The 27,322-nt window shown below is 39.9% G+C and overlaps 1 protein-coding gene and 1 non-coding gene across 2 annotated transcripts; one reads left to right on the top strand and one right to left on the bottom strand.

Annotated features, from left to right (window-relative positions):
- Positions 1-686: 686 nt before the first annotated feature.
- mcts1 (MCTS1 re-initiation and release factor) lies at positions 687-14,755 on the top strand. The gene is made up of 6 exons (XM_043704823.2): positions 687-810; positions 1,730-1,882; positions 4,513-4,610; positions 9,811-9,944; positions 13,866-13,933; positions 14,314-14,755. The coding sequence occupies exons 1-6, from the start codon at positions 800-802 to the stop codon at positions 14,393-14,395; spliced, it is 546 nt and encodes a 181-aa protein (XP_043560758.1). The 5' UTR covers positions 687-799; the 3' UTR covers positions 14,396-14,755.
- Positions 3,361-3,569, bottom strand: LOC148148784 (small nucleolar RNA U3). The gene has a single exon (XR_015758731.1). It is a non-coding gene; the product is annotated as a small nucleolar RNA U3 (small nucleolar RNA).
- Positions 14,756-27,322: the final 12,567 nt, after the last annotated feature.

The following is a 27,322-nucleotide window of genomic DNA, read 5'->3' as shown; positions in this document are numbered from 1 at the left end:
TGCTAAATTGTCCATAGTGTTAGGTGCATTAGTCAAAGGGAAAATGGGTCTTGGTGGGTTACTCTTCAGAGGGTCAGTATGGACTGATTGGGCCGAAGGGCCTGTTTCCACACTGTAGGGTATCTAAAGAGAAATCTGCATTATATTATCATGAAGATTGGTGTTTAGAACAGGGATGCATCTTCTGTCGCACAAAACAAGAGCCAGACATGACAGGATTATCAAGAATAATGCACAGGAATATACACCAAATTAGAGCACACAAAAAGAATGATGCTTAGTGGAACTGAAATTTTAGTAATGCATAAGAAATCATGCTATGGCAAGAAGCAGATGTTAGATTCTTTTAATCTTGGCAGTCCAACATTTTACATCTACTATTTCCATAGATTGGTCAAAGTTACAAAATCACACGACATCAGGTTATAATCCAACAGGTTTACTTGGAAGCACTAGCTTTCAGAGCGCTGCTCCTTTAAGGTGTGGTTGGTCAGCAGAGATAGAGCAGCATTGTCCAGGCAATTCTGAAAAACAGTTTAAAACTATTACGAGGAGAATAAAAAACAAAATTGTTTACCGACATTTATCCTTTTCATATGGTGATTCTGAAAAGAAGTATTTTGCTTTCTGTGTAAACGTAATAATTTGCTGTTCTGCCACCCTCTCTGGCTGTCACTGAAACACAAACAATAATCCATTTGACGGCAATTGCTGTGATTTGTTATGTATTTGCGACCTGCCGTAAGGCGGTGTACTTCCTGCTGGGCCTCGTGGAGTTGGGAGTTACTGAAGCTGCAGAATGTTTAAGAAGTGAGTGTTTTATTTCAATCGTTAACTTTAACTTTCTTCACAGAAATAATCGTTTTGTAATGTTTAGATGCCTCCTGTCTGTTGGTTTGGGCTCTAATTCGTTGCACTTGGCTTTAATGATCGTTTTCCCACCTGCGATAAATGTGTCATTCTCTTTCATGCGATTGACTCGAAATAACGTTCAGGATCTCAGCGCTGTCCTCTTCCTTTTGATTTTTGGTGTAGGATTTTACTGATTTAAATATCTCTCTTTCCCGAAGAAAAAACACGGAGGCACGTCTATTCTGTGACAAGCTGTAACGGACAGCTTGTGTTTGACCGGATTACCTATTGAATAACTCGAGATCGTTATAAAACGAGGATTGGATCCCCATTTCGAACAGATTTACAGAAGCAAAATACCGCACCTGTCGCCTCCCAACCAGAAGTAGGAGTAGAAAATGTGAAATACTCAGTAGGTCCGTCAGGATCTGTTTTGAGAGCAACTAACCTTCCAAGTCGTTTCCAATTTATCAGAAGAGTGTTTTTGAATGGCTCTTAACAAACGCTCTAATTTAAAGTACAGTGGGCCCAGTGAGCTCCAGTTAGTTACTTGCTGTCAGGCTTGGTAACACAACACTTATGTTAATATGGTACTGTGTGGACTTAGCCATGTGATTTTTTTTTAAATCTGGTGACTGTGGACAGTATAAGGTTCAACTCTGATGTGTTCTTTGGTCAAAATGCCTGCTGATGCGTTTAACTCCGGCATGGTAGTTGAGGAAATGAACCCCAGCAAAGTTGACATCTTTGGAAAAACAGCAAGAACAGTTTTGAAACTGTGTGTATGTGGAGCCCAGAGTATTTGTGTGGAGTGTTTCTATTGTGTTTTAGAAGATGTTGACAATGATATTGATTCATTTATTTTCTATCTTAACAGATTTGATGAAAAGGAAAATGTTACAAATTGCATCCAACTGAAGACATCTGTTATAAAAGGCATTAAGAATCAGCTGGTTGAACAGTTTCCTGTAATTGAGCCATGGTTGAACCAAATCATGCCAAAGAAGGATCCTGTAAAAATAGTGAAATGGTATAATTTAATATTTGATTGCAAAGAAAATTCAGTTATTAAATGATATTGCTCTTCTGTCTTCAAGTGCCATTTCTGCTCAAGAGTTTGATCTGAGCAATTCATATTTGCAGTCACAGTGCAGATAGATTGTTTACATCACACCTACCCATTCTATTCCATTTCCATCATAAACTATGATTTAAATGCTTTATAATTTTACAGCATTTGGCTCATAGCCTTGTATGTTTTGACATTGCAAATGTACATCTAAATACTTAGGAGGGTTTATCATATTGTGAAGGTTTATCACTCTTGGCGATGGTGAGTTCCAGATTCTCACCTCCTCCTGAGTGAAAGAAAATGCACTCTAAACTTTCTGTTCTTTACCATAGATCTACGCTTCTTGGACACTGATCCCTCCACCAAGGGGAACGTTCCTTCCTGTCTACCCCATCTCTGTACCTCAAATTTATACATCTCAATCATGTCCCCCCTCAATTTCCTCTGCTCCAAGGAAAACAACCTCTGTCTATCCGATCTCTGCATAACGAAAACTCTCCAGCCCAGGCAGCTAAATTTCCTCTGCACCCTCGCCAATGCAATTACATCCCTCCACAATGTAGATTTGGAACTGGACACAATACTCAAGCTGTGAACAAACAAATGTTTTATATAATTCCACCATAATCTCCCTACTCATAAACTCAATGCCTTGGCTAATAAAGGCAAGTATCCAACATGCTTTCTTAACCACTTTCTCTCCCTGTCATGCTATTTTAAGCAACTGGTGAACATGCACACCAAGATTTGTCTGTTCCTTATTGCTTCCCAGGATCCTACCGATCATCATGTATTTGTTTGTCCTGCACAAGTGTGTCACCTCACTGGATTGAATTCCATTTGCCAGTGATTAATCCAGGGGCCCAGCAAAAAAGAATGATATCACAGGGTAAACTGTAAATTCATTTGTTGGTGGTAACTGCTAATGTGATATCTATTATAGGTTATTTTAAGATTGAAGGTAAATAGGAGAAATATTTACAGGCTATGAACTAAAAGACCAATACAAAACTATAAAAAATCAAATTAAGAATGAAGGAATTACAGTAGAGATGCTGGGCAAATGATATGTTCTTACGGCAAGACATGTGGGCTAGTGCACCCCATTGTGATTTATGGTGAGTACATCTACAGTAAGTGTTGGTTGCTGAATGAACTGCAGCTCAGATCTGATGAGCTGGAGTCTGAGCTTTGAACATTGTGACTCTTTAGAGAGGGGGAGAGCTACCTGGATGCTATGTTTCAGGACGCAGTCGCACCGATCAGATTAACTACCTGAAATTTGGTCAGGGACAGGAGGGTGTGACTATGAGCAAGGCACGTAGAGGGATCCACGAAGTATTGCTGAAGGACCCTCAGCCTTTAAGCTGGTCTAACCTGGATTTTAGGTTAGGTTGATGATCCCACAGCAGGACGGGGAAGAAAATAGAAGGTTGTCCTAAATGTTCTTTTCCTTCAGCCCTCTGTAAAAGAGAACAGGATCACTCATCAATGGCAAAGACCACCTGCTAAAAGCAACAATCAATATCTGCTTCTCCCTCAGAAGCAAAGACCATAAGTCCTTCTCATGGTTTGTGAAACCTAATGCTCTAGAAGGCCATTTATCTAGGGAAAAAACTTTGAAGTGATCGTATAGTGACCACGCCAATATTTTTCCTTTTCACCACCATAAATTATAGCGGTCGGAGCGGTCTCCTTCCCAGAATGTGGGCAGCACCAGGAGGGATTCCTTTTTGGCAGATTGGCAGTGCCAGGTTTCTTAGCTGAAATGGAGGTCCTCAGAGGAGGAAGGAGCAACAACATAAGCTAGAATGAACACTGTCTGCTTCAGCATGGTGGGCCCAGCATTGAATTTGAGCCCACTTTGGGATCTGGCAGCTTCAGCAAACTAATGGCGGCGATGATGTTTATGGAGGCAAGATGGTGCCAAAGAATTGTGACATGTTTCCAGCATTGGCAGCGCAGCTCCAGGCCTTGGTTGGGCCTGGGTACCTGACAGAGGTGATGACATTCTGACTGTGGTGAGCGTGTGGGGACTCAGGGCACCTGAGTGTTCGCAGACTGAAGGATAGATTTTGTGGCTTTATTTTTCTGGCAGTGAGGACTTGTGGTGGGGGGGGTGATCTGGACGTTTCTTTTATTTCTGTTTCTGTTTTTAAACCTGTCTTTTGTCTACTAAATTGGCACCGGAAAATGGCGATTTTTGTACACTTTCCCTGTACTCTGGTATTCTTGTACTCGAGTACACGTGACAATAAAATTTAAATCTAAATCTTTCATTGCGGTGTTTTGCTTATTGTAGAATGGCTGCCTTCATGAGAAAAATCATTCCACTTCTAAAAATGACTTATTAGATTTGTGTTGTATTGAGGTAAGTTCAAAAATAGGGTGTGAAGTAATTCATTTATTTAAAAATCATAAGTGATTATGAAAAAAGGCACTTTTTTCAGATTATTAACTTTTTTCCTGATACAAAATGATGTACAAACTACAGAATCTTTTGAATAATCTGATTGTCTTTTGTTTTTAATGGAATTATGATTTTTGTGAGTTGAGCCTGATTTTTGTTCTTTCTATTTTGTTTTCAGCCATGAACATATAGAGATCCTGACTGTTAATGGAGAATTGCTATTTTTCAGACAAAGGGAGGGACCTTTCTACCCCACCTTACGATTACTTCATAAATGTAGGTTTACTGCCCTTAGTATATTTGGAGGACTTGTAAACCCCTGAATGTCTCCTTGGGGAAATGTGGCAATGTTCCTCAAGTTTTTGAAGTAAAAGCCAGAGTTGTATGTTTATTGTGAAATAATAGGTACTACTTTTTAAAATGTTTTTATAAAATTGTTTTAAGAAGAACAGTCCTTTCTGCAAAGAATTGTGAACAGTGATGTTACTGTTTAATCAGGCAATAAAATAGCCCCTGATCATACATGTGCAAAGAATGTCATTACTGCTTGGCAGATGACAAGGTGTAGTCAACAATGTAGTGGATCTACCATCTGTGCATCACACCTGATATTTTGTTCTCAGATCAGTACTTCTCATTTAATTGCACTAGTGTATGCAGATCAAAAATAATATTTATAGTGAACATCATGCCAGACTAAGTATAAAATCAACCTGCAAAGATATTGTGAAGTCTTAGTTTTCTAGATTTAGAAAATGTGCAATTATCCATTTTGGCAGGAAGAATAAGAAAAGTATATTATCTAAATTGTGAGAGATGCAGAGAAATCGGAGTGTGCCAGTGCATGAATCATTAAAGGTTAGTATGCAGATACTGCAAGCTTTTAGGAAAACTCATAGAATGTTACTGTTTTATGTGAGGGGCTTCAAATACAAAAGTTAGGAAGGTTACAAGGCATTGGTGAAATTGCATCTGAAGTACCGCATACAGTTCTGGTCTTTTTTAAGGAAGGGTGTTAATGAAAGCAGTTCAGAGAGGTGAATGAATATCTGGAATGAGTAGGTTGTGTTAGGCAAGATTGGAGAGGGTAGGTTTGTACCATTGCATGCTAAAGGAATATAAGGTGTCTTAATTGACACTTTGAAGGAGAACCTCGGACAAGGGATCACTATTTCAAACACAGCATTACCCATTTAAGACTGAGATCAGAATTTCTTCCTTGCAGAAGGTCATGAGTCTTAGGAGTTTTGTGCAGGTTTAAAGCCCCAAAGAGTGGTAGAAGCAAAGCCCTTGAATATTTTTAACGCAGAGATATAACCTTTCAACCTCTTGCTGATCAAGGATTTTAAGGGTAGCTGGGAATACAGAGTAATCAGATTGATCATATCATTGAAGAGTAGACCATGCTTCAGGGCCGTGGTTATACTCCTACTCCTGATATTTATGACTTTATGCCAAAAGTATGTAGCTGTCAATTTTATTATGTAAAGTTTGTGTGTTAATATGTTCTTCAAAGCGATGTGGTTGGATGGAGATAAATAATAATCTGAATGAATTAATACAGTTGAATCAATTTTTTTGGAAGTCTTGCATAGTTATTCGATCAGGAGATAGTAAACCTCAGTCAGACGAATGAACAAGCAGCTTATTGTGGTCACATGAGCATTAGAGTCAGCTAGATTATCCATATTGGACGGATATTCAGCATTTCATCGAACCAGTGAGCTTGTGACTTGTTTGAAATCTGGGACTGAATGACTGCACAAAAGACCAGCTGTGATACCATGTGCAGCTGTTATGGAGGCACAAAATGAGCAACTATTACTTTAAAAGGAACTCAAGAGTGCAGTGAAAGAAGCTGCAAGATCTGAGCTCGCCACACATATTTACTACTTCTATTGAATATGACAAAAAATACTCAGGCTCTGAATGATCAGTAAGGAGGATATATTTTGACTTTAGTATGCTTCTGGCTGATGAAAGGACATCAGTTATTCAGGGAAACAGTTCCTAAATTCATGATATCTTTGGATTTGGGGCCAAAGGTCAAACCAGATATCTTGTTTGGAGAAATAACTGGAGAGGAGAGAAGTAAGAAGAAATTTGCTTAAAAAGCATCGTGGAGGATTTCAATATGCAGTGCACTGGGAAAATCAGGTTGGTAGTGGAACTCAATAAAGAATACATGGAATATTTACAAGAGTTTTTTGGAGCAGCTTGTAGTAGAGTCAACTAGAGAACAGGTAATTCTGGATGTGATGGTGTTTAATGAAGCAGACTTGAATAGGCAGCTAAGATGAAAGAATTCCTTGAAAGCAGAGTTGCAGGTAGACAGGACAGAGAAAAAAGCATTTGGTATGCTTGCCTTTCTTGGACAGTGCATTGAATACAGGAGTTGGGAGGTCATGGTTTGGCCACTTTGGGAGTATTGCATGCAATTTTGGTCTCCCTACTACAAGAAGTATGTTGTGAAACTTGAAAGGGTTCAGAAAAGATTTACAAAGATGTTGCCAAGATTGGAGGGTTTGAGCTATAGGGAGAGGCTGAATAGGCTAGGACTATTTTCCCCGGAGTGTCAGAGGCGGAGGGGTGACCTTTTATAGAGGTTTAGGAAATCACGAGGGACATGGATAGCGTGAATACACCAGGTCTTTTCCCGAGGTTGGGGGAATCTGAAACTAAAAGGCATATGTTTAAGGTGAGAGGGGGAAGATTTAAGTGTGAACTAAATGGCAACTTTTTCATATATAGGATGGCGTGTGTGTGGAAAGAGCTATTGGTGGCGGCTGGTACAATTACGCACGGTGGCACAGTGGTTAGCACTGCTGCCTCACAGCGCTAGAGACCCGGATTCAATTCCCGTCTCAGGCGACTGACTGTGTGGAGTCTCCCTGTGTCTGCGTGGGTTTCCTCCGGATGCTCCGGTTTCCTCCCACAGAAAATATGCAGGTTAGGTGAATTGGCCATGCTAAATTGCCCTTAGTGTTAGGTGAAGGGGTAAATGTAGGGAATGGGTCTGGGTGGGTTGCGCTTTGGCGGGTTGGTGTGGACTTGTTTGGCCAAAGGGCCTGTTTCCACACTGTAAGTAATCTAATCTAATCTAAAAAAAAATTTAAAAAACATCCTGATGGGTATATGAATAGGAAGGGTTTAGAGTGATATGGGCTATGTGCTGGCAAATGGGACTAGATTAATTTAGGATATCTGGTCAGCATGGACGAGTTATACTGAAGAGTCTGTTTCCATCCTGTTCATCTCTAAGACTCTATTAAAGTAGTCAATTATAAGTACCATATTGGCTTCTCCATCTGGAAGTAATTTGATCATTATCAACATTTATTGAAGAGGAGAGAACACAAATGTTGAAGAATTAGTATTTATTCTGAATGGGAAATTAGAATTGTTTTCTCCAGAATACTAATAATCTGCTTCACATTTCAATATACTTGCAAACTAATGTCTGTTCACTGAAATCTATAAAAAACTTAAATTCAGTGTTGATGAAGTATTTTAAATTTCATTTATTAAACCACATTAAAAAAGGTAACTGCAGTCAGGTAACCCTTTGCATTTTTGAGTTTCGAATTATAAGACTGTAAGACTATCCTACATTTTATGGTCTTAGAATTCTAGACTTCAAAATGCACATAACAAAAAATAATGAAGTACACGGATGCTCGAAATCCAAAACAAAAACAGAAATTGTTGGGAAAAATACTCAGCAGGTTTGGCAGCATCTGTGGAAAGAAATGAGAGTTAATGTTCCAGGTCCAGTGACTCTTCCTCAGAACTGATGGTAACAAGGAAAAAGTTGATATTTATGCAGATGAGGAGGTCACAAGAGAAAGAAAGAGCGAGAGCCTGAAGAGAGAGAAAAACAGACAGACAAAGGGGTGGGTCAAGGTCTGCCTGGGGGAACGAAGAGCTGCTAATTTGAGCTATTAGTAGTTGACAATAGACTATGTATGGTCACAACCAGTGTAATGTCAGGGTCTGGTGTGTGGGGTTTGGGGCAAAAACATGTTGTCTTTGGATATCTGCATACCAAATTCCTTTCCATTGGATACTTCAAAGGTGAGGGAGTTGTTAAGAAATTTGAAGAAAAATGTAATTCCTTAAAGGATTCAGGCTGCCCCTTGCCCTGAATTTCTGACTAGACCATGCTCTTTAGTTGGGTGTATCCACGTGCATCATTGTAGACATTGCTGCACTTATCTATCTAAACACACCAGATATGGTAAGTCTCCATCTGGGTTAGGGTGGTGGGCAGTCCCATTATGCAGACTCCAGACCCTAAAAGCACACCAATGAATCCTAGTTCGAAGGGCTTATGCTTGAAACGAGGATTCATTTGCTGTTGCTCCACGGATGCTGCCTGACCTGCTGTGCTTTTCTAGCAGCACACTCTCAAATCCTAGTTCAAAGCCTTTTTCCCCAGCTATTCTGCTGTAGTTCTTAAGAGAGCCTTGGGAAGTGGCCCTGTCAACAGGAATAATACAATCTAATGAAAAGCTCATTTTATCTGCTGACGTTTGAGATAATTTGGATGGCTGTCACAAATCTCTTCTGCGGCTCATCAATACTTTAGTCAACGATCAATTGAGGTTAAGTACTCCTGCTTTGATTTATAGTTTAAATACATACCCTTCCTACACGGGTGAATATTTTATGAATTGGACAAAGCTAATGCAAATTAAAAGAAATGTTTGCTTTAATTGCCAGTTTGTTGCTTCTTCCGTGATCAAAAGCGTGACAGAGCTTTGTTGCATACTAAACAATGGCTCTATTCTTTTGGTCAGATCTCTCATATCACATCAGTTGGTTTTTCTCTGCACATCCTCTGTGGCTGTAATACCATATTTTGCATTTTGTTCGATTATCCTGATGTACTTCTGTCAGTATGATTTGCCCGGATAGCCTGCAAAACCGTTTCACTGTATCTCAGTACATGTGACAATAATTAATCAAATCAAACCAGGTGCAATCATCCAAGTTGGTATGCCTCTCAAAAATGTGATTTCCCCCCCAAAAAAACCTCAAACTGTAACACGATACACTAAACTTACATTTTCAAAGTGGTTCCTCCTGACTGCTGGCCTGAAACACCTGGAAAGCAATACACATGTGAATGGTGGATGTGAGCAGGGTAAGCCTGAGCTGTAATGCTCCCACTATTCCACGGTAACATTGACCAGGCACACTTGATGTCTAAAGGAATGAAAATGTCCAGTTAGACAATTTCCTAAAATCATTTGGATAGGAGAAGACAAATGTAAAAGAACTATCCTTAATTTGACTGTAGGATTTTACATTTACTGTGTTTATTTGGAATGGGTTTGTAGCAGACCTTTAGTATTATTTTAATTATAATTTATGTACAAACATGACTTGAGGTATGTATTTTGTAATGAAAATGTTTTACTTAAAATAATTTACATAACTTTAATGTTCATTATCTCACAATTCTTTGTCACAGATCCTTCCATCTTGCCACATCAACAGGTTGACAAAGGGGCTATCAAGTTTGTGCTTAGTGGCGCCAATATTATGTGTCCTGGACTAACTTCCCCCGGAGCAAAGCTTCATCCAGCCGACACTGACACGATAGTTGTATCCTCAGTGTGACTCACTTGCCTGCTTGAAACCAAATTCTATGAATAAGTATTTTTATTTACAGGAGTTCTAGTTCATAAGGGTGTGTTGTGCATTGATTTGTTTTATAATCTCATCAGTGCAATTGGTCGTTTAATGCATTTATATAGTAGTCCTTGAAGGTGTGATAAATATGATCAGAATTCTTGTTGTTTGAAAATGATTGTTCGGCACGTTTTTAAGGGCTCCTAACTTGTTTGTTTTTTTCCCCTACCCTTACAAGGGCAGTCAGTCCTCCATTACTGTTACAGTTTCTCTGGGACAAAAAAAAATCAAGAAAGGACAGAATTTTGACCACCGAATTAGTTAGCCAACAAAAACTTTTATTTATATCTTAACCTTGAGAGTGAGTGTTGACTAACTATTTGGTGGTCAGAACATAGCAGACAATTCTTTCTTTCTTCACTTTTTTTTCTATCGCAGAGAAAGTGTAGTTAACTTTACTAGCTACAACTACTGTCCTGACTGAAATCAAATAAGCTTAAATTTAAAACAAAATATTCTAGGCATGTGGGTTAGGCCAGCATTTATTGCCTATCCCTAACCAAGTGGCCTGACAGGTTCAGTCAGTCACACCGGATTTTATAGATTGGATATATCTGGGCAACTTTGTACAATATTGGGAAGATGCCAGAATCACAGGTATATTGGAACAGCTTAGCTAAGGTGCAGCCAAATCTGGAGTACGAGTCTTGAATATTTATAGCTGGCATGTTGTCAGGGCCTTTTCAGTATCCAGAGCCTTCAGCCATTTCCTCAAATCACAGAGTGAATCAAAATGGCTAGAGACAGACATTTATAATCCTGGAGATCTCAGGAAGCTGAGCTGCATCATCTATTTGGCACCTCTCCCTGAAGATCAATGCATATGCTTCAGCCTTTTACTTTGCACTGATGTGCTGGACTCCCACATTGTTGAGAGTGGAAATATATATGGTGACTCCTCCTCTTCTACTTGTTAATTGTTTAATTGTCCACCATCATTTAAGACTAATCAGTTACCATATACACTTGTTTAAAAAGATCAATCACATGTATAAGTCGACCCCTTATTTTTCGTCAAAAAGTTTGTATTTTCCATATACCTTGTGTATAAACCGACCCTAGTTCTTCACAGTTACTGATGAACATTTATGAGTCAGTGTGCCTGCCCGTTGCGCTCCACTCTGCCTTTCCAGTCTGCTAGCTGTACCTCCCCATTCCGGGTCTTCTATTTGGCCAACCGTCATGCTCCACTGTAGGTTTTAAGAATGACTGTAATCTGCGGAGTCAGTTTCTGTGGTATCAGTTACCCGCGGTTTACCACAGCACAAACATATTACATGGAACATTCCAGAACTAGGGACCAGGGGGCTGCCTGGAAGGTAAATTTCCCGTTTTAAATTACCATATGGATATTGACTTGTTTGTGATTGTCTTTCTTTCGCTCGTACTTCAAATACACAAGTACACAAACGACTATCAAGACTTGAGTACAAATTTCTTTTTTCACCATATGTCCGATACTCAATCACAGTAGATAGTACCTGTATAGTATGAAAGTATGAGATTTGTTTTAGCACTTTGTACAAGCTGGGCCCATTTTACTTTGTTTAACTTTGCTAATGTCCAAGAAACACAAGCAATACATAAAGTACAAGAGATTTGAGAGCAGCATACCATCCTATGACTGATTTAATTGCAAGTCTTTCTACCGAATAATATCTGCCTCAACTATCAAAACAATGCCTAGGATTACCTTACATCTCACGTTAGTTCAAAGAATTCAGTATGGTTTACATTATGCCACTTATACACAGAACAGCTTCAGGTATGCTTCTGTGGTAGGTCTTGGAAAATATCCCCTGTGGGAATGGGGGTCTACTGTACCATTCTACCATACCAGGCAGAATGATTTTGTAGATAAATATTCAGTATTGGCCATAATACCTTTTTTGTTTTGTTGTTTGTTACTTTGTATAGAGAGCTGGCTTTTTGTTGTCCATTTTTGACTCATGCCACCCTGAATTTCATCACCTCGAAAACAGTACCTCATATATAAGTTGACTCTCTAATTTCAGCTTAATAGTCTTCAAAACCCGACCTATACTCGAGTATGTCCAGTAGTTGTGGAATCACTTATCTCTCGCTGTCATTTGCTGCTCTCTCCCTTTTGATGTGCAAGTAATCCATGTTGTTGCTCCACCATGCTGATAGCTCATTTCATGTATGCCTGGTGCTACTCCCGGTGTACTCTCCCACACCCTCATTTGATTGAGGGTAGATCCTCTGGTTTGATGGCAATGGTATGTGAGGGATATGCTGGGTTATGTGGTGACTGAATACAAGTTCTGCCATGCTGATGGCCCACAGTGTCTCAGAATGCCCCACTTTTAGCTGTTAGATCTGACATGCCTGTGACAGGTGAGATGAAGTTGACTACATTTTCCCCCTCATTATTTCTCTCACCAGCTGCTGCAGAATCAATTCAGCAGCTGTGTCTTTTAGGACTTAGCCAGTCCAGTCATTAGTGATGCTGCCGAGCCAGTTAGTAATGGATATTGAAGTCCTCTGCTCAGAGAACATTTTGTACCCTTTTGTGCCTCCATGCTTTTCCAAGTGTTGTTCAACATGGGAGAGTGTTGATTCATCATCTGAGAGAGGGGTAGTAGTGTTTATCAGCAAATGGTTTCCTTGCCCTTGTTCGACAGTTCGATGTCAGTGTTGGGAAGTCCTAGGACAACTCCCTTCTTACTGTACACCGTTGTACTACAGCCACCTCTGATTATACATTTGTCCTACCACTTGGATACGGGCATGCCCAGTGAAGGTTTGGAGATGCTGGTGTTAGACGGGAGTGTACAAAATTAAAAATCACACAACACCAGGTTATAGTCCAACAGGTTATAGACACAGAATTCTGTGTCTTACAATCTTATACTCCACAACCAGCTGATGAAGGAGCAGCGCTCTGAAAGCTAGTGCTTCCAAATAGACCTGTTGGACTATAACCTGGTGTTGTGTGATTTTTAACTTTGTATTCCCAGTGAAGGTGATGGTGGAATCTGGGACATAATAATCTTCAGGAAATCCTATTTGATAAACACTGTCAGACTGTGATTTGGCATGTCTGTCAGACTGCGCTCCCAATTTTGGTGATGGCACAGAGGACTTTGCAAGTTTGGACATGGCTGGCTTTTCCATTTTTGATCCCAATCTTAAGGTCAAAGACAGATGGTCTGTATGTTTATATTTTTAGCAGTTTGATACAACCAAATGGTTTGCAAGGCCATTTCAGGGGGCAGTTAGTAGTCAGTCACGTATTCCTGTGGGTCTGGAGTCAAATGTCAGCCAGACCAGATAAGGACATTACTGAACTGGATAGTGATACTGATTCGGGCTTCTTTTAGTTTCATAGTTCAGAAGATGTATAAATAGTGCTTTGTAATCCTAATTATGCAAATTATTTTTATTAAAAAGAAAAATTAGTACTCAACGCTAAAACAAAATCAACATTAGTCAAAACATCTTGCCTCTGAATGTACCTTTCAACTCTTCCTGTTATAAGTTCTATCCTACTGCTGATGCGATAGGTGTAATTACACCTTACCTTTGATGTTTGCTAAAATATGGCTGCATTCAGCTTTATTTTGTCCTCCCTGGCCAGGCCACATGTTCCTCACAGTTTGATAACTAATCCCTTGGGAAAGTTTACAGTCTTAATGTATTCCTTTATCTGAACTATAGAAATTAATATTAAACAACAGATTTCATATAGTTATATTTGAAGATTTGATTTCTATATGAAAAGTATTCATTTTTTGTTAGTTACTGTTCAAATGCAAGTACTTGGCTTTATTTTTTAATTGCTGCAACTTTCCTTAACTAACTGATCATAAGGCTATTACAGCAGAGGGCAAGCAACATGCCCTTTCTGTGGGAGTTATGAAGATGCCAGCAGATAAAATGTAAGTATGTCTTAACTTGCTTTGCTGTTTTATTTGTTTAAGAAAAACTGAGTTGTGTAGTCATCCTGGAATCGAGCTGAAGCTGATGGTCATGAAAGCAAAACACATTTGAAAGTCTTGTTCCAGTTCCTGGTAGTAATGGGCCCATAAAATAAGTGTCCTCAATTTCAAGTATATTACAATCTCACTCAGACTGTGAGAAATCAGTGTGGTACACAATGAAGGGTTTTTCTGTTCTGTTTTGAGACATGGGGAGAATCTTTTAAAAAAATACAGATAGGTTAGGATCAGTTATGAAGTTATTGCTATTTTACAATAGATTAAAGAAATACATTGTTTTGCATATCCAAGTCCTTATTGATTTTGTGTTATTTCCACAGAGAACAAGTCAATAAAGGTATTGGAATCGAAAACATGCATTACTTAAATGATGGTCTCTGGCACATGAAGACATATAAATAACACATACCAGCGATGTGGGAACTGTTGGAAGAAACATGGATAGACCAACTGCAACACAGACATTTGTAATGTTGGATTTTGAGTTTTTTTTATTTTGCTTCAAATAAATCCAACACTTCAGAGAAAACGACACCTTTTTGTTCATCGGTTCTGGATAAATTCCTCCCTATTGAAACCTGTTCCAATTACAGAAGAACTTGTATTTACTTCTCTGCACAACAAAAACATGAAAATTTATTGACAACCTGACTTTCGTTAAATCATGAATCACTGCAGCAGTCTTGAGCTTGTATAGTGGTTTGTACAACATTGTTGCATGGTTAATTTCTCTTTGTTCAATAAATATCCAAGATTGCACAATGTTTATCTTACTTATAGAAACTTACAGATCATCACTTTATGTAATTTCACAATTGGAAGGCCTTGTAAACATCTGTAGACTTCACTGGTTATTCCCCTATGTTTGCTGTAAATACCTTACTCCAGGCACACTGATGTGCTATTCTATATTTCATATAGTGTTTTAATGTATTTGGGGGAAAACCTATCAAGTCTACTGGATTAGATCAAAAAACAATAGAGTAAACATAACTTGGCAATGCAATAGTTTGGAGCTGAAAATGTGTTGCTGGAAAAGCGCAGCAGGTCAGGCAGCATCCAAGGAACAGGAGAATCGATGTTTCGGGCATAAGCCCTTAGTTTGTTAAAATACTGGGTAGAAAGTGGCAATTTTTTTTCTTTCAGGGGATTGTGAATCACTGCCCTAGAGAAGTACTTTGAATTGCAGCCGTACATTTGCTATCGATAGAGCCACAATAGTGTCAGACCTACAAAGTTGTCCCTGCAATGATCCAGCAGCTCTCACTGTCACTTCCTGCTTTGGTTTTAAAATAATGTGATGAACTAATACTGAATCTAGAGTTTTCTTAATCAGAATCATCAAACAATCTCATATTTTTCCACTCTATTCTTGTTTGAGTTCCATTGAAGTCTGTTCTCTTAAGTAACTTGTGCTTACAGCATGTTTTATTTGTGGGATTTTTGCATTCTTTTAACAGTGAAAATCACTTACTGTCTAACATTAAACAATAACTTGTCTTTACATAACATTTTGAACATAGTAAAGTGTCATCTGACAAAATGACAGTTGTATAGGGGATCTGACCAAAAAGCTTTGGCAAAGCAGCACATACAAAGTAGTGCCTTTTTGACCAAAGTGGTGGTGTCGAGTTTCAGGGAAAAATAACGATGTGGACATCTTGAGTCATGGACACTGGCGTTGGAACAATTAAAATAGTCTGGAACAAAAGCAGCACAGAAATGTGTGCAAGGGCACAAAGGAATCCAAGCCGATGTGAGTATGCCACTACTGTCTCAGACTCCATTAGCAAATGCCTGGAGGACTGCATACCAAAGAAGTCAGTCCCAAGTTTTCATCAACCTTGGAGGAATCTGGAAATCTACTCCGTACTGAAGGTCAAATGTGTTCAAGGAGGATGACCAAGAAAGCCGCTATGACCTCCATAAAGCCATCAGGGATGCCAAGAGGCAGTACTGAACCAGGTTAGAGGCCCATATCTAGCAGATTTTCACTATCTATAGCCAGGCCGAAACAACATTATGTAATGCAAAATGAAGCAGATCAAAATAGCAGATAAAGACACATCCCTCCCTGACACATTCAATGCTTCCTACAGTCAGTTTGAGCAGATATCATTGGCGCGGTGATCCCTGTTCCAACAGACCAGATGCACCTGTTCCCTTGGTCACTGCTGCAGACGTCAGATCAGCCTTCCTGGGAGTCAACCCAAGGAAAACAACAGGCACAGACGGTGTGTCTGGTTGAACTCTCAGATCCTGTGCAACTCAGGAAATTTGGCATATCCATAGCACCCTCACCAACTTCCACAGATTCACAGTCTAGATGCATAACATCCTTGTGTGGAAATTACTCTGCCAGGATCGTAGGAAACTGGAGAGAGTGGTGTGCACAGCCCAGGCCATCATGGGAGCCAACCTTCCATCCATAGATTCCATTTACATGGCTCGCTGCTGCAGAAAGGCTGTCAACATCTTCAAAGACCCTTTGCACCGCAGTAATGATCTCTTCCATCAGGCAGAAGATCCAGAAGCCTGAGTCATAGAGTCATAGAAGTGTACAGCATAGAAACAAACCCTTCAGTCCAACCTGTCCACGCCGACCAGATATCCCAACCCAATCTAGTCCCACGTGCCAGCAACCGGCCCATATCCCTCCAAACCCTTTCTATTCATATACCCATCCAAATGTAGGTTCAAAGACAGTTTCTTTCCATCTGTTAAAAGACTATTGAATAGACTCTCTAGCGTCAAATAATGCTGATCTTGTTAACATTGATCTCTCTTGTACGTGCTGTGCAATGTTACCTGTATGCCTCCATCTAAATCATTGTTTTGTACATCCTTGCTCACTATGATCTGCCTGTACTGCTCATAAACAAAGCTTTTCACTATGCTTTGGTACACTTGGCAGTCAATCAAACACATTTAAAATATATGTGTTGCCTAATCAGATTCAATGCACATTGGAAGCTCAAAGTTAGAACGAACAGAGTTGTTGTCTCTGGTTTGTAACCCGTGCCACGTGATAGAGAGTCGAGGAATAGGGAGAGAGAACAGTTAAATGCGTGGCTACAGGGATGGTGCAGGAGGGAGGGATTCCGGTATTTGGATAACTGGGGTTCTTTCTGGGGAAGGTGGGACCTCTATAAACAGGATGGTCTGCACCTGAACCTGAGGGGCACCAGTATCCTTGGTGGGAGGTTTGCTAGTGCTCTTGGGGGGGGGTTTAAACTAACTCTGCAGGGGCATGGGAACCCAGACTGTAGCTTTAGGGTGCAGGACCTGGAGTGTAGGGAGGTTAGGAACATGGCATCAATTTCAAAGGAGGGTGCCTGTAAACAGGAAAGTGGCTTGAAGTGTGTATACTTCAATGCAAGAAGTATACGAAATAAGGTAGGTGAACTTGCAGCATGGGTTGGTACCTGGGACTTCGATGTTGTGACTATTACGGAGACATGGGTAGAGCAGGGACAGGATTGGCTGTTGCAGGTTCCAGGGTTTAAATGTTTTAGTAGGATCAGAGGTGGGGGTAAAAGAGGGGGAGGTGTGGCATTGCTTGTCAAAGATAGTATTACAGCTATGGAAAGGACGATGGATGAAGACTCGCCATCTGAGGTAGTTTGGGTTGAGGTTAGGAATAGGAAAGGTGAGCTCACCCTGTTAGGAGTTTTTTACTGGCCTCCTAATAGTCCTAGAAACATATAAGAAAGGATTGTGAGGATGATTCAAGAGAAGAGTGAAAGTAATAGGGTGGTTGTTATGGGGGACTTTAACTTTCCTGATATTGATTGGGAAAGCTATAGCTCAAGTTCGTTAGATGGGTCAATGTTTGTCCAATGTGTGCAGGAGGGTTTCCTGACACAATATGTAGATAGGCCAACAAGAGGTGAGGCCATACTGGATTTGGTTCTGGGTAATGAACCAGGCCAGGTGTTAGAATTAGAGGTAGGTGAGCACTTTGGGGACAGTGACCACAATTCAGTGACTTTTACTCTAGTGATGGAGAGGGATAAGTGTGCACTACAGGGCAAGAGTTATAGCTGGGGGCAGGGAAATTATGATGCGGTGAGGCATGACTTAGGATGTGTGGCTTGGAAAAGTAAGCTTCAAGGCAAGGCGTAATTGATATGTGGAGCTTGTTCAAGGAGCAACTATTGAGTGTCCTTGATAAGTATGTACCCGTCAGGCAGGGAGGAAAGGGTCGTGTGAGGGAGCCGTGGTTTAATAAGGAATTGGAATCCCTTGTTAAATGGAAGAGGGCGGCCTATGTAAAGATGAGGCGTGAAGGTTCAATTGGGGCGATTGAGAGTTATAAGGTAGCCAGGAAGGACCTGAAGAGAGAGCTAAGAGCAGCAAGGAGGGGACATGAAAGGTCCTCAGTTGGTAGGATTAGGGAAAACCCTAAGGCTTTCTATAGGTATGTCAGGAACAAAAGAATGACTAGGGTAGGAATAGGTCCAGTCAAGGATAATAGTGGGAAGTTGCGTGTGGAGGCTGAAGAGATTGAGGAGACATTGAATGAATACTTTTCGTCAGTATTCAATCAGGAACAGGACATTGTTGTCAATGTGAGTACCGAGTCACAATTAAGTAGAATGGATGGCTTTGAGGTATGTAGAGAAGAGGTGTTGGAAATTCTGGAAAGGGTGAAAATAGATAAGTCCCCTGGGCCTGATGGCATTTATCCTAGGATTCTCTGGGAAGCAAGGGAGGAGATTGCAGAGCCATTGGCCTTGATTTTTATGTCCTCGTTGTCTACAGGAGTAGTGCCAGAAGATTGGAGGCTAGCAAATGTGGTTCCCTTGTTCCAGAAGGGGAGTAGGGATAATCCTAGTAACTATAGGCCGGTGAGTCTCACTTCTGTTGTGGGCAAAATCTTAGAGAGAATTGTAAGGAATAGGATTTATGAACATCTGGATAGGAATAATGTGATCAAGGATAGTCAGCATGGTTTTGTGAAGGGCAGGTCGTGCCTCACAAACCTTATTGAATTCTTTGAGAAGGTGACTAAGGAGGTGGACGAGGGGAAAGCGGTAGATGTGGTGTATATGGATTTTAGTAAGGCGTTTGATAAGGTTCCCCATGGTAGACTACTGCAAAAAATACGGAGGTATGGCATTGAGGGTAAGTTGGAGGTTTGGATTAGGAGTTGGCTGGCTGGAAGAAGGCAGAGGGTCGTAGTTGATGGCAAAGGTTCATCTTGGAGTGCTGTCACTAGCGGTGTTCCGCAAGGATCTGTTTTGGGACCATTGCTGTTTGTCATTTTTATAAATGACCTGGAGGAGGGGTTAGAAGGTTGGGTGAGCAAGTTTGCGGATGATACGAAAGTCGGAGGAGTTGTAGACAGTGAGGAAGGATGTGGCAGGTTACAGCGGGATATAGATAAGCTGCAGAACTGGGCAGAAAGGTGGCAAATGGAGTTCAATGTAGCTAAGTGTGAGGTGATTCACTTTGGTAAGAGTAATAAAAAGATGGGGTACTGGGCTAATGCACAGATACTTGGTAGTGTGGATGAGCAGAGGGATCTTGGTGTCCATGTACACAGATCTTTGAAAGTTGCCACCCAGGTAAATAGTGCGGTGAAGAAGGCATATGGCGTACTGGCTTTTATTGGTAGAGGAATTGAGTTCCGGAGTACTGAGGTCATGTTGCAGTTGTATAAGACTCTGGTGCAGCCGCATCTGGAGTATTGTGTGCAGTTTTGGTCTCCATACTATAGGAAGGATGTGGAGGCACTGGAACGGGTGCAGAGGAGGTTTACCAGGATGTTGCCTGGTATGGTAGAAAGATCGTATGAGGAAAGGCTGAGGCACTTGGGGTTGTTTTCATTGGAGAAAAGAAGGTTTAGGGGTGACTTGATAGAGGTGTACAAGATGATTAGGGGTTTAGATAGGGTCGACAGTGAGAATCTTTTTCCACGTATGGAGTCAGCTATTACAAGGGGGCATAGCTTTAAATTAAGGGGGGGTAGGTATAGGACAGATGTTAGGGGTAGGTTCTTTACTCAGCGAGTCGTGAGTTCATGGAATGCCCTGCCAGTAGCAGTGGTGGACTCTCCCTCATTATGGGCATTTAAGCGGGCATTGGATAGGCATATGGAGGATAGTGGGCTAATGTAGGTTAGGTGGGCTTGGATCGGCGCAACATCGAGGGCCGAAGGGCCTGTACTGCGCTGTATTCTTCTATGTTCTATCAGTAAGCACAATTGTAATGGGCAATTAGGAGTTATGAGTGAGAAGACTTTTGGATTATCTGCATGATGTATCAGATTGAATTATGAAATTGCTGAAGTACCATGCTATTCCATAAGATTTAGAAGCTGAAGTTATCCATTTGGCCCATGTGGCCTGTTCACCATTCAATGATATAGCTCATCTGGTAATACTCAACCATGTTTTTTGACTTTTCCTCCAAAATTCTTGATTCTCTAAGAGATCAGAAAATATTTGTGTCAGCCTTGAATTTTCTTAAAGAATTCCATGATTACTGTCCTCAGAAGAAATTCCTCCGTATCGCTGTCTTGAATGGTTGACTCCAACTTGACTTCAATAATGTCTTCTTCAAAAGTATTTTAATCAATTCAGTCAGACATTATTACACACCTTTTGAACAGGAAAGGTTTGAAGGCAGGGCTCCTCACTTAAAATTAAGAATACTGCTGCTGCATACAAGAGCCACTCCCTCTTCTCCCCACCATTATCTAAAGTGATTATTTGAGGACTATATTTTCTGGAAGGGTCCAGTAAATGAAGGGATTTGAATATTGTGGGATGTGCAGGAAAGGCTACTGGTAAGTTCCTTAAACAACCAGAGAGACAAAAGGCAAATTAGGGAAAATAAAGTCAGGTGTTTATAACCTAAGCAATACCTCAGAGAAGTGTTTTTCAGTAAGGATTGTTTTGCTGGAGGTAACTTATGTTCAATGAAAAGAAGATCCTACAATGTAATTTGACATCAAAAAGGGAAACATTAAAGCATTTTCTTTATGCACATTAATAATTTCTTATAAGGTGATAATGGAATGCGAAATATTATTGATAAGGGCAACGTGGAATATCAGATTGGAAGTCAGGCCTCAAAGTACTGGTTAAGACAAAGCAGACCAGTCTGGAGTAACAAAAACAGAAATTGGTGGAGAACCTCAACAGGTCTGGCAGCATATGTGGAGAGAAAACAAAATTAACGTTTTGAGTCCAGTGATACTTCTTCAGAACTGAGAATGTCAAGTTTGGAATAATTTTGAATCAACAGTTCTCTCAAACAATGTTACTGCTATCCTGGTTAATTGTTGTAGGACATCACAAAGCTTTAATAATCTTTTAGTAATTTGTTCATGGAATGCACGTATCACTGGCTAAGCCACCATTTATTATCCATTCCTAATAGTGCTGGAGAAGGCATTAGTGATCTGCCGCCTTGACCTGAGAAATGGTTTGCCCTTGAACTGAACTTCTCGTTCTTCTAAGCGGAGGTCCAAAACCATCTGGAGGTGCTGCATTTTGGGAAAGCAAATCTTAGCAGGACTTATACACTTAATGGTAAGGTCTGAGGGAGTGTTGCTGAACAAAGAGACCTTGGAGTGCAGGTTCATAGATCCTTGAAAATGGAATCGCAGGTCGATAAGATAGTGAAGGCGGCATTTGGTATGCTTTTCTTTATTGGTCAGAGTATTGAGTACAGGAGTTGGGAGGTCATGTTGCAGCTGTACAGGACATTGGTTAGGCCACTGTTGGAATATTACATATAATTCTGGTCTCCTTCCTATCAGAAAAATGTTGTGAAACTTGAAAGGGTTCAAAAAAGATTTACAAGGATATTGCCAGGTTTGGAGAATTTGAGCTATGGGGAGAGGCTAAACAGGCTGGGGCTGATTTCCCTGGAGCATCGGAGGCTGAGGGGTGACCTTATAGAAGTTTACAAAATTATATGGGGCATGGATAAAATAAATAGACAAAATCTTTTCCCTGAGGTGGGGTAATCCAGAACTAGGGGGCATAGGTTTAGGGTGAGAGGGGAAGGATATAAAAGAGAACTAAGGGGCAACTTTTTCATGCAAAGGGTGGTACATGTATGGAATGAGCTGCCAGAGGAAGTGGTGGAGGCTGGTACAATTGCATCATTTATGAGGCATTTGGATGGGTATATGAATAGGAAGGGTTTGGAGGGATATGGGCCAGGTGCTGGCAGGTGGGACTAGATTAGGTTGGGATATCCGGTCAGCATGGATGGATTGAACCAAAGGGTCTGTTTCCATGCTGTACATCTCTATGACTCTGTGACATACAGCTTGATATTTTTTGTGTAATAAACTTAATTTCTGTTGTTAAAGAACATTTTCAAAGGTCATGTGAATATGTTTCATTGAATAAACACCATGTTAACCAAATACAAAACTGAGGCACATGATCTATCAAGCCAAATTCCATTCTGGGTTTTGACTTGAAAGTATTACTAATCAGTTGGGATGATAATAGTTGTAGTTAGTTTTTCCCACAGAAATTAAAGCTCTCAAAGAAAAATTCAGCTGAAGACTTCCCCTCTGTGATATAACAATTTGATTTTAAAAAAGGAAACACATTGCTAACTTCAAATAATGCTGATGGTGTAACAGTGATCCCTGTAACCCAAGGTTCTAACACCAGAAAACAAGCATAAAAGGTTGTGATGGCCTAGTGGTATTATTGCTTGGCTATTAATTGAGAGAGGAGAAAGTGAGGGCTGCAGATGCTGGAGATCAGAGCTGAAAATGTGTTGCTGGAAAAGCGCAGCAGGTCAGGCAGCATCCAAGGAACAGGAGAATCGACATATCCCCGAAACGTAGATGATGGAATTTGAATTTAATAAACGTGGAATTAGGAGTCTACTGACCATGAAACCATTGTTAGTCATCATAAAAACCCATCTGATTCATGAATACTCTTTATGGAAAAAAACTGTCAAACTTACTTGGTCTGGTTAACATCAACTCCAGGCCAACAGCAATATGGTTGATTCTTAACTGCCTCTGATAAATTAGGGATGGACAATAAACACTGGCCAAGCTAGTGACATCCATATCCTGTTCATGGATTTTTAAACATGCTAAGTTAAACACCAAATTTAATGAGAGGCTTTTATGACAGAATAAAAAAGACTAGTTGGAATATTATCTTTTGTGGCATGCACAAAAGGGTGCAACCTCTTTATCAAAACATAACTTGACTGCTGGCTTATATAGTGTAAGATTTAAACTTACATTCTTGTCTTAACAGAACAATATGGATGAATGTGAAGTTGGCTGTGTCAGAAAACAGACATGGTTCATGTTTGTTGGACTGAGCATTAGGGTTCCCTGGGAGATAAATGAGATTAGATTAGATTAGATTCCCTACAGTGTGGAAACAGTCCCTTTGGCCCAACAAATCCACACCGACCCTCGGAAGAGTAACCCACCCAGACCCATTACCCTCCCACTAACGTAGCTAACAATATGGGCAATTTAGCATGGCCAATTCACCTGAAATGCACATCTTTGGACTGTGGGAGGAAACTGAGCACCCAGAGGAAACCCATGCAGACACTGGGAGAATGTCTGTGTGGAGTTTGCTCAGTCACCCAAGGCTGGAATCGAACCTGGGACCCTGGTGCTGTGAGGCAGCAGTGCTAACCAATGAGCCACCATGCTGCCCCTCCACTGTAACTCTCTGAAGAGCTTCCCACCTAGATCCAATCTTATCCCTGCATTTCCCATGGCTAATCCACTTAATCTACATATCTCTGGACTGTTCGCTAAAGACAAGATTTGACAGAGTTCAAAATTACAGCCTATTTGAGAACGAGAGAACACCAATTTAGAGTGCCTACTAAAAAATCCAGCAACAATGCAATAAAAAAACAAAATATTTACATAATGTGGGAAGTGGAAGTAGCCAAGTGGTTCTTACAGAGATCCTGCATCAAAAAAAGTGTGAGCAGCCTCTTTAGGTGCTATTGATTGAAATTTATGAAAGGTTTGTTAGTTAACTTGTCAGTCATCATTAACTGGCATAATTTCCCAAACTTACTAATTAATCAACATCCTGCTTTGAAACAATAGAAAGGTGTTTTACTTGTAAATGCTTGCAAATTATCCTGAAGCATGCAAGATGTAAGACTTCAACAAAATGTGCTTTTTCAGGATACTTACTTTTCATACTATCAAATGACAAAATATTAATTTTTTAAATCACAAGTCACTTGCAAATTTCAGATTCTAACAAAACTTGGCATGTATAAAACAATGTATCATTGCTTCAATATGATCTTGTGATTCATTTCAAAATAACCTATACAATGTGGCAATGTATTGGATTTAGACCTGTAAAAGTCTCCATAAGAATTTAAAATTTCTATACATATAATATTAGCAACTCAGGCTGGTACTGGTGCACTTAATTGCTCAGTAAACAAATTATTTCAACAAAAGAGAAATAATTTTTGTTTTTTTTGGTCTTTTGTCTTCTCCCCAGGGTGGGGAATTTCAAAAATTTTAAGGTGAGGGGGGATAAAGGATTTAAAAAGACATGGGGTGATTTTTTTATTTTCTTACACAGTGTGGTTCATGTGTGGAATGAACTTCCAGAGGAAGTGGTAGATGCAGATACAAAGACATTTAGTTAAGTACATAAATATGAAATGTTTGGAGGGATATGGACCACGCAGGCAGGTGGGACTAGTTTCGTTCGGGATTATGATCAGCATGGACTGGTTGGACCAAAGGGTCTATTTTCATGCTGTATGACTCTATCCAATTTTGGATAGGGTATGGTGAGTGTACGGATCAAAGTTTAGCATTCAGACATTAAAAAAATCATTTAAAAAATTCTCATATTAGATTTATTATTTCCAATATGACTCAATCTTTACACAATTAAATTATTTAATAGAAAACAAGAAGGTTTTCTCAATACAAATATGTAAGAACATAAAAAACAGGGCAAGAAAGGACCATTAGACTCCCAAGTCTTATTTCAAATGTTGATAATAATTTACAGGAAAACACATCACATTATGTCAAAATCTGATACTCAAATCAAATGACTCCCACCAATACCAACACAAGTGTAAAGCTGCAGTCATAGTACTTCACTCTTGCTGTACAGATCAAGATGCTCTCTCTAGACATACCCCATAGTCAGACAGGCAAATACATTTTTATATGACTGCCTACATACAGTTTGAAAATTCAACATGCACTTTGCAGAAATCAGAGTAACAGATGAAAAATATTAAGAGATTACATTAATAGTATAATAATGTGGCCCACAGTCCAAAGTCCAATATTTACAAACACACTGCATTCAACAATTGCACACCAACTCATATGCAGATTGGCTATAATTACCTTCATGTCATACTTGGCAAATATCTGCTTATGACAAACTGTTCCTCAAAATCATGGAAAGAAAAGTAGCTGCTATACCACATTAGAATTATGTTTGAATCTCAGTTAATCCATAAATAAGGTAGATAAGAAATATTCAATTGATATATTCATAATATGCTAAAGTGCTTAAATCTCAATAACATTTGCTTCCCCTTTTATAGTCAGACTTAATATAAACATTTAAATTAAAAATCGGTATACACTTCCTTTCTATAAACCCTACTGCACAATTTCATCCAAAACTTTTCCATCATAAATTTCTCTGCCCATATATATATAATGAAAACTGATATAAACTTGGCATACTGTAATTACACCCTCCTCCCTGCCAGTAATGGTGAAGTGCCTCAGTTTTATATCTCCAGCTGCAGCATGCAATGCTGATAAACTGGTATGTTCCACTCAAACATTTGTTTCCAAATTTCCAAGTTTGCTTTTTAACAATGAATAAAGATAATATAAATTGGACAAATTGGATGACTTCAAACTGAGGTCACATTCATAACTTGAAAGGAAAAAGTCCACTCTCTTATCCTGTTCCATTTGTGGACTGCATAACACTATGAGGGTCATGAATAAAGTATTAGAAGTATCTTAGATATGGGTACATCCGGTACCACAGTTTCTTTTTCTAACACTAGGCTGGATTTCCTGAACTATACAAATATATTATCTTCGATCGTGGCCTGGGTTCTTCAAGATCATTGGTGCTATGCTGAATTAATGATCTCTACTTGACTTCTCGTAGTTCCTTCGAGACTATCCTTATCACCACTGGACCACTTTTTAGGAGAAGCAAAAAGAAATTCAGGGGAGGAAAGTGGGAGATAGAAGATGTGGGAAGAGATAAAATATGAGATAGGAAGGTAGGTGGAAAGCGGCAGCTGAGTGAACAATAGCAGAGAAAGATGACAAATAGGTAGTGCTTTAACTTGTTTTATATGTGATTGTGCCTTGGGACTCTTTTTAATGCATAGTAAAATAAAACAATGAACTGTGGATGCTGGAGTAACAAAAATAGAAATTTGTGGAGAAGCTCAGCAGGTCCAGCAGCATCTGTGGAGAGAAGGTAGAGTTGATGTTTCAAGTCTGGCGACTTTTCAACAGAATGCTGCCAGACCTGCTGAGTTTTTCCAGTGATTTCGGTTTAAATGTATTATGTTTATTTTGGGGACTTCAATATTCACACCTGTCTGCTTCACCCTCCACTCTGACCCATCACCCCCCCCCCAACTTCATCTACCTTCATCGCCTTCCAAGCTACATTTCCCCCATCCCCACCCCACCCCCTCCGATTTATCTCTCAGCCCCTTGTTCCTCCACTCCCCACATTGTGATGAAGGGCTTATGGTCTCCTGCTCCTCAGATGCTGCCTGACCTGCTGTGCTTTTCCAGCGCCACACTATTTGACTGCAGTATTTGTGTTTAATGACTGTGTGAATAGGAGTTTGCATTTCTATGTGGTAATTTGCGGTTTGCCTCAGACACATGTAGAGTCCTCAGCTCAATAAGGTTGAATATCCTGATTATCTAACCTGAGGGGAAACTACATAATCACATCTGTAGTTACAAAGAAGAGTCATTAAATGTACATGGTATGTTTAAATAGCTGATACCTCAATAAAATGTGCAGGTTAGAACATTATTGGAGGCACAGAAATGATCTCAACCTTCATTCATTTGAACTTGAGCAATCAAGCAGAGGAAAATTATAATACAGAAACTAGGAAAGTTGTGAACAGATACTATTTCATAACTACATTGTCAAGTATTCTTATCTTTGCTGGTGATACTTGCATTTTCAGTAAATTTCTGTATCTAATGGGATGAATATTGTACCTGGGCAATGAACTGGGGAATTTTCCCGTTTTATTTCCACTAACTTCACAGCAAATGCAGTGAAATTCCATCTTTGGTTATTA

The sequence above is a fragment of the Chiloscyllium plagiosum genome, unplaced genomic scaffold (genome assembly GCF_037043375.1).
Source record: "Chiloscyllium plagiosum isolate Xiang-an unplaced genomic scaffold, Cpla_swu_hap1 HiC_scaffold_11, whole genome shotgun sequence".
Classification (NCBI taxonomy): domain Eukaryota; kingdom Metazoa; phylum Chordata; class Chondrichthyes; order Orectolobiformes; family Hemiscylliidae; genus Chiloscyllium; species Chiloscyllium plagiosum.
The sequence above is the reverse complement of the archived record's forward strand: the minus strand, read 5'-3'. Positions and strand labels throughout refer to the sequence as shown.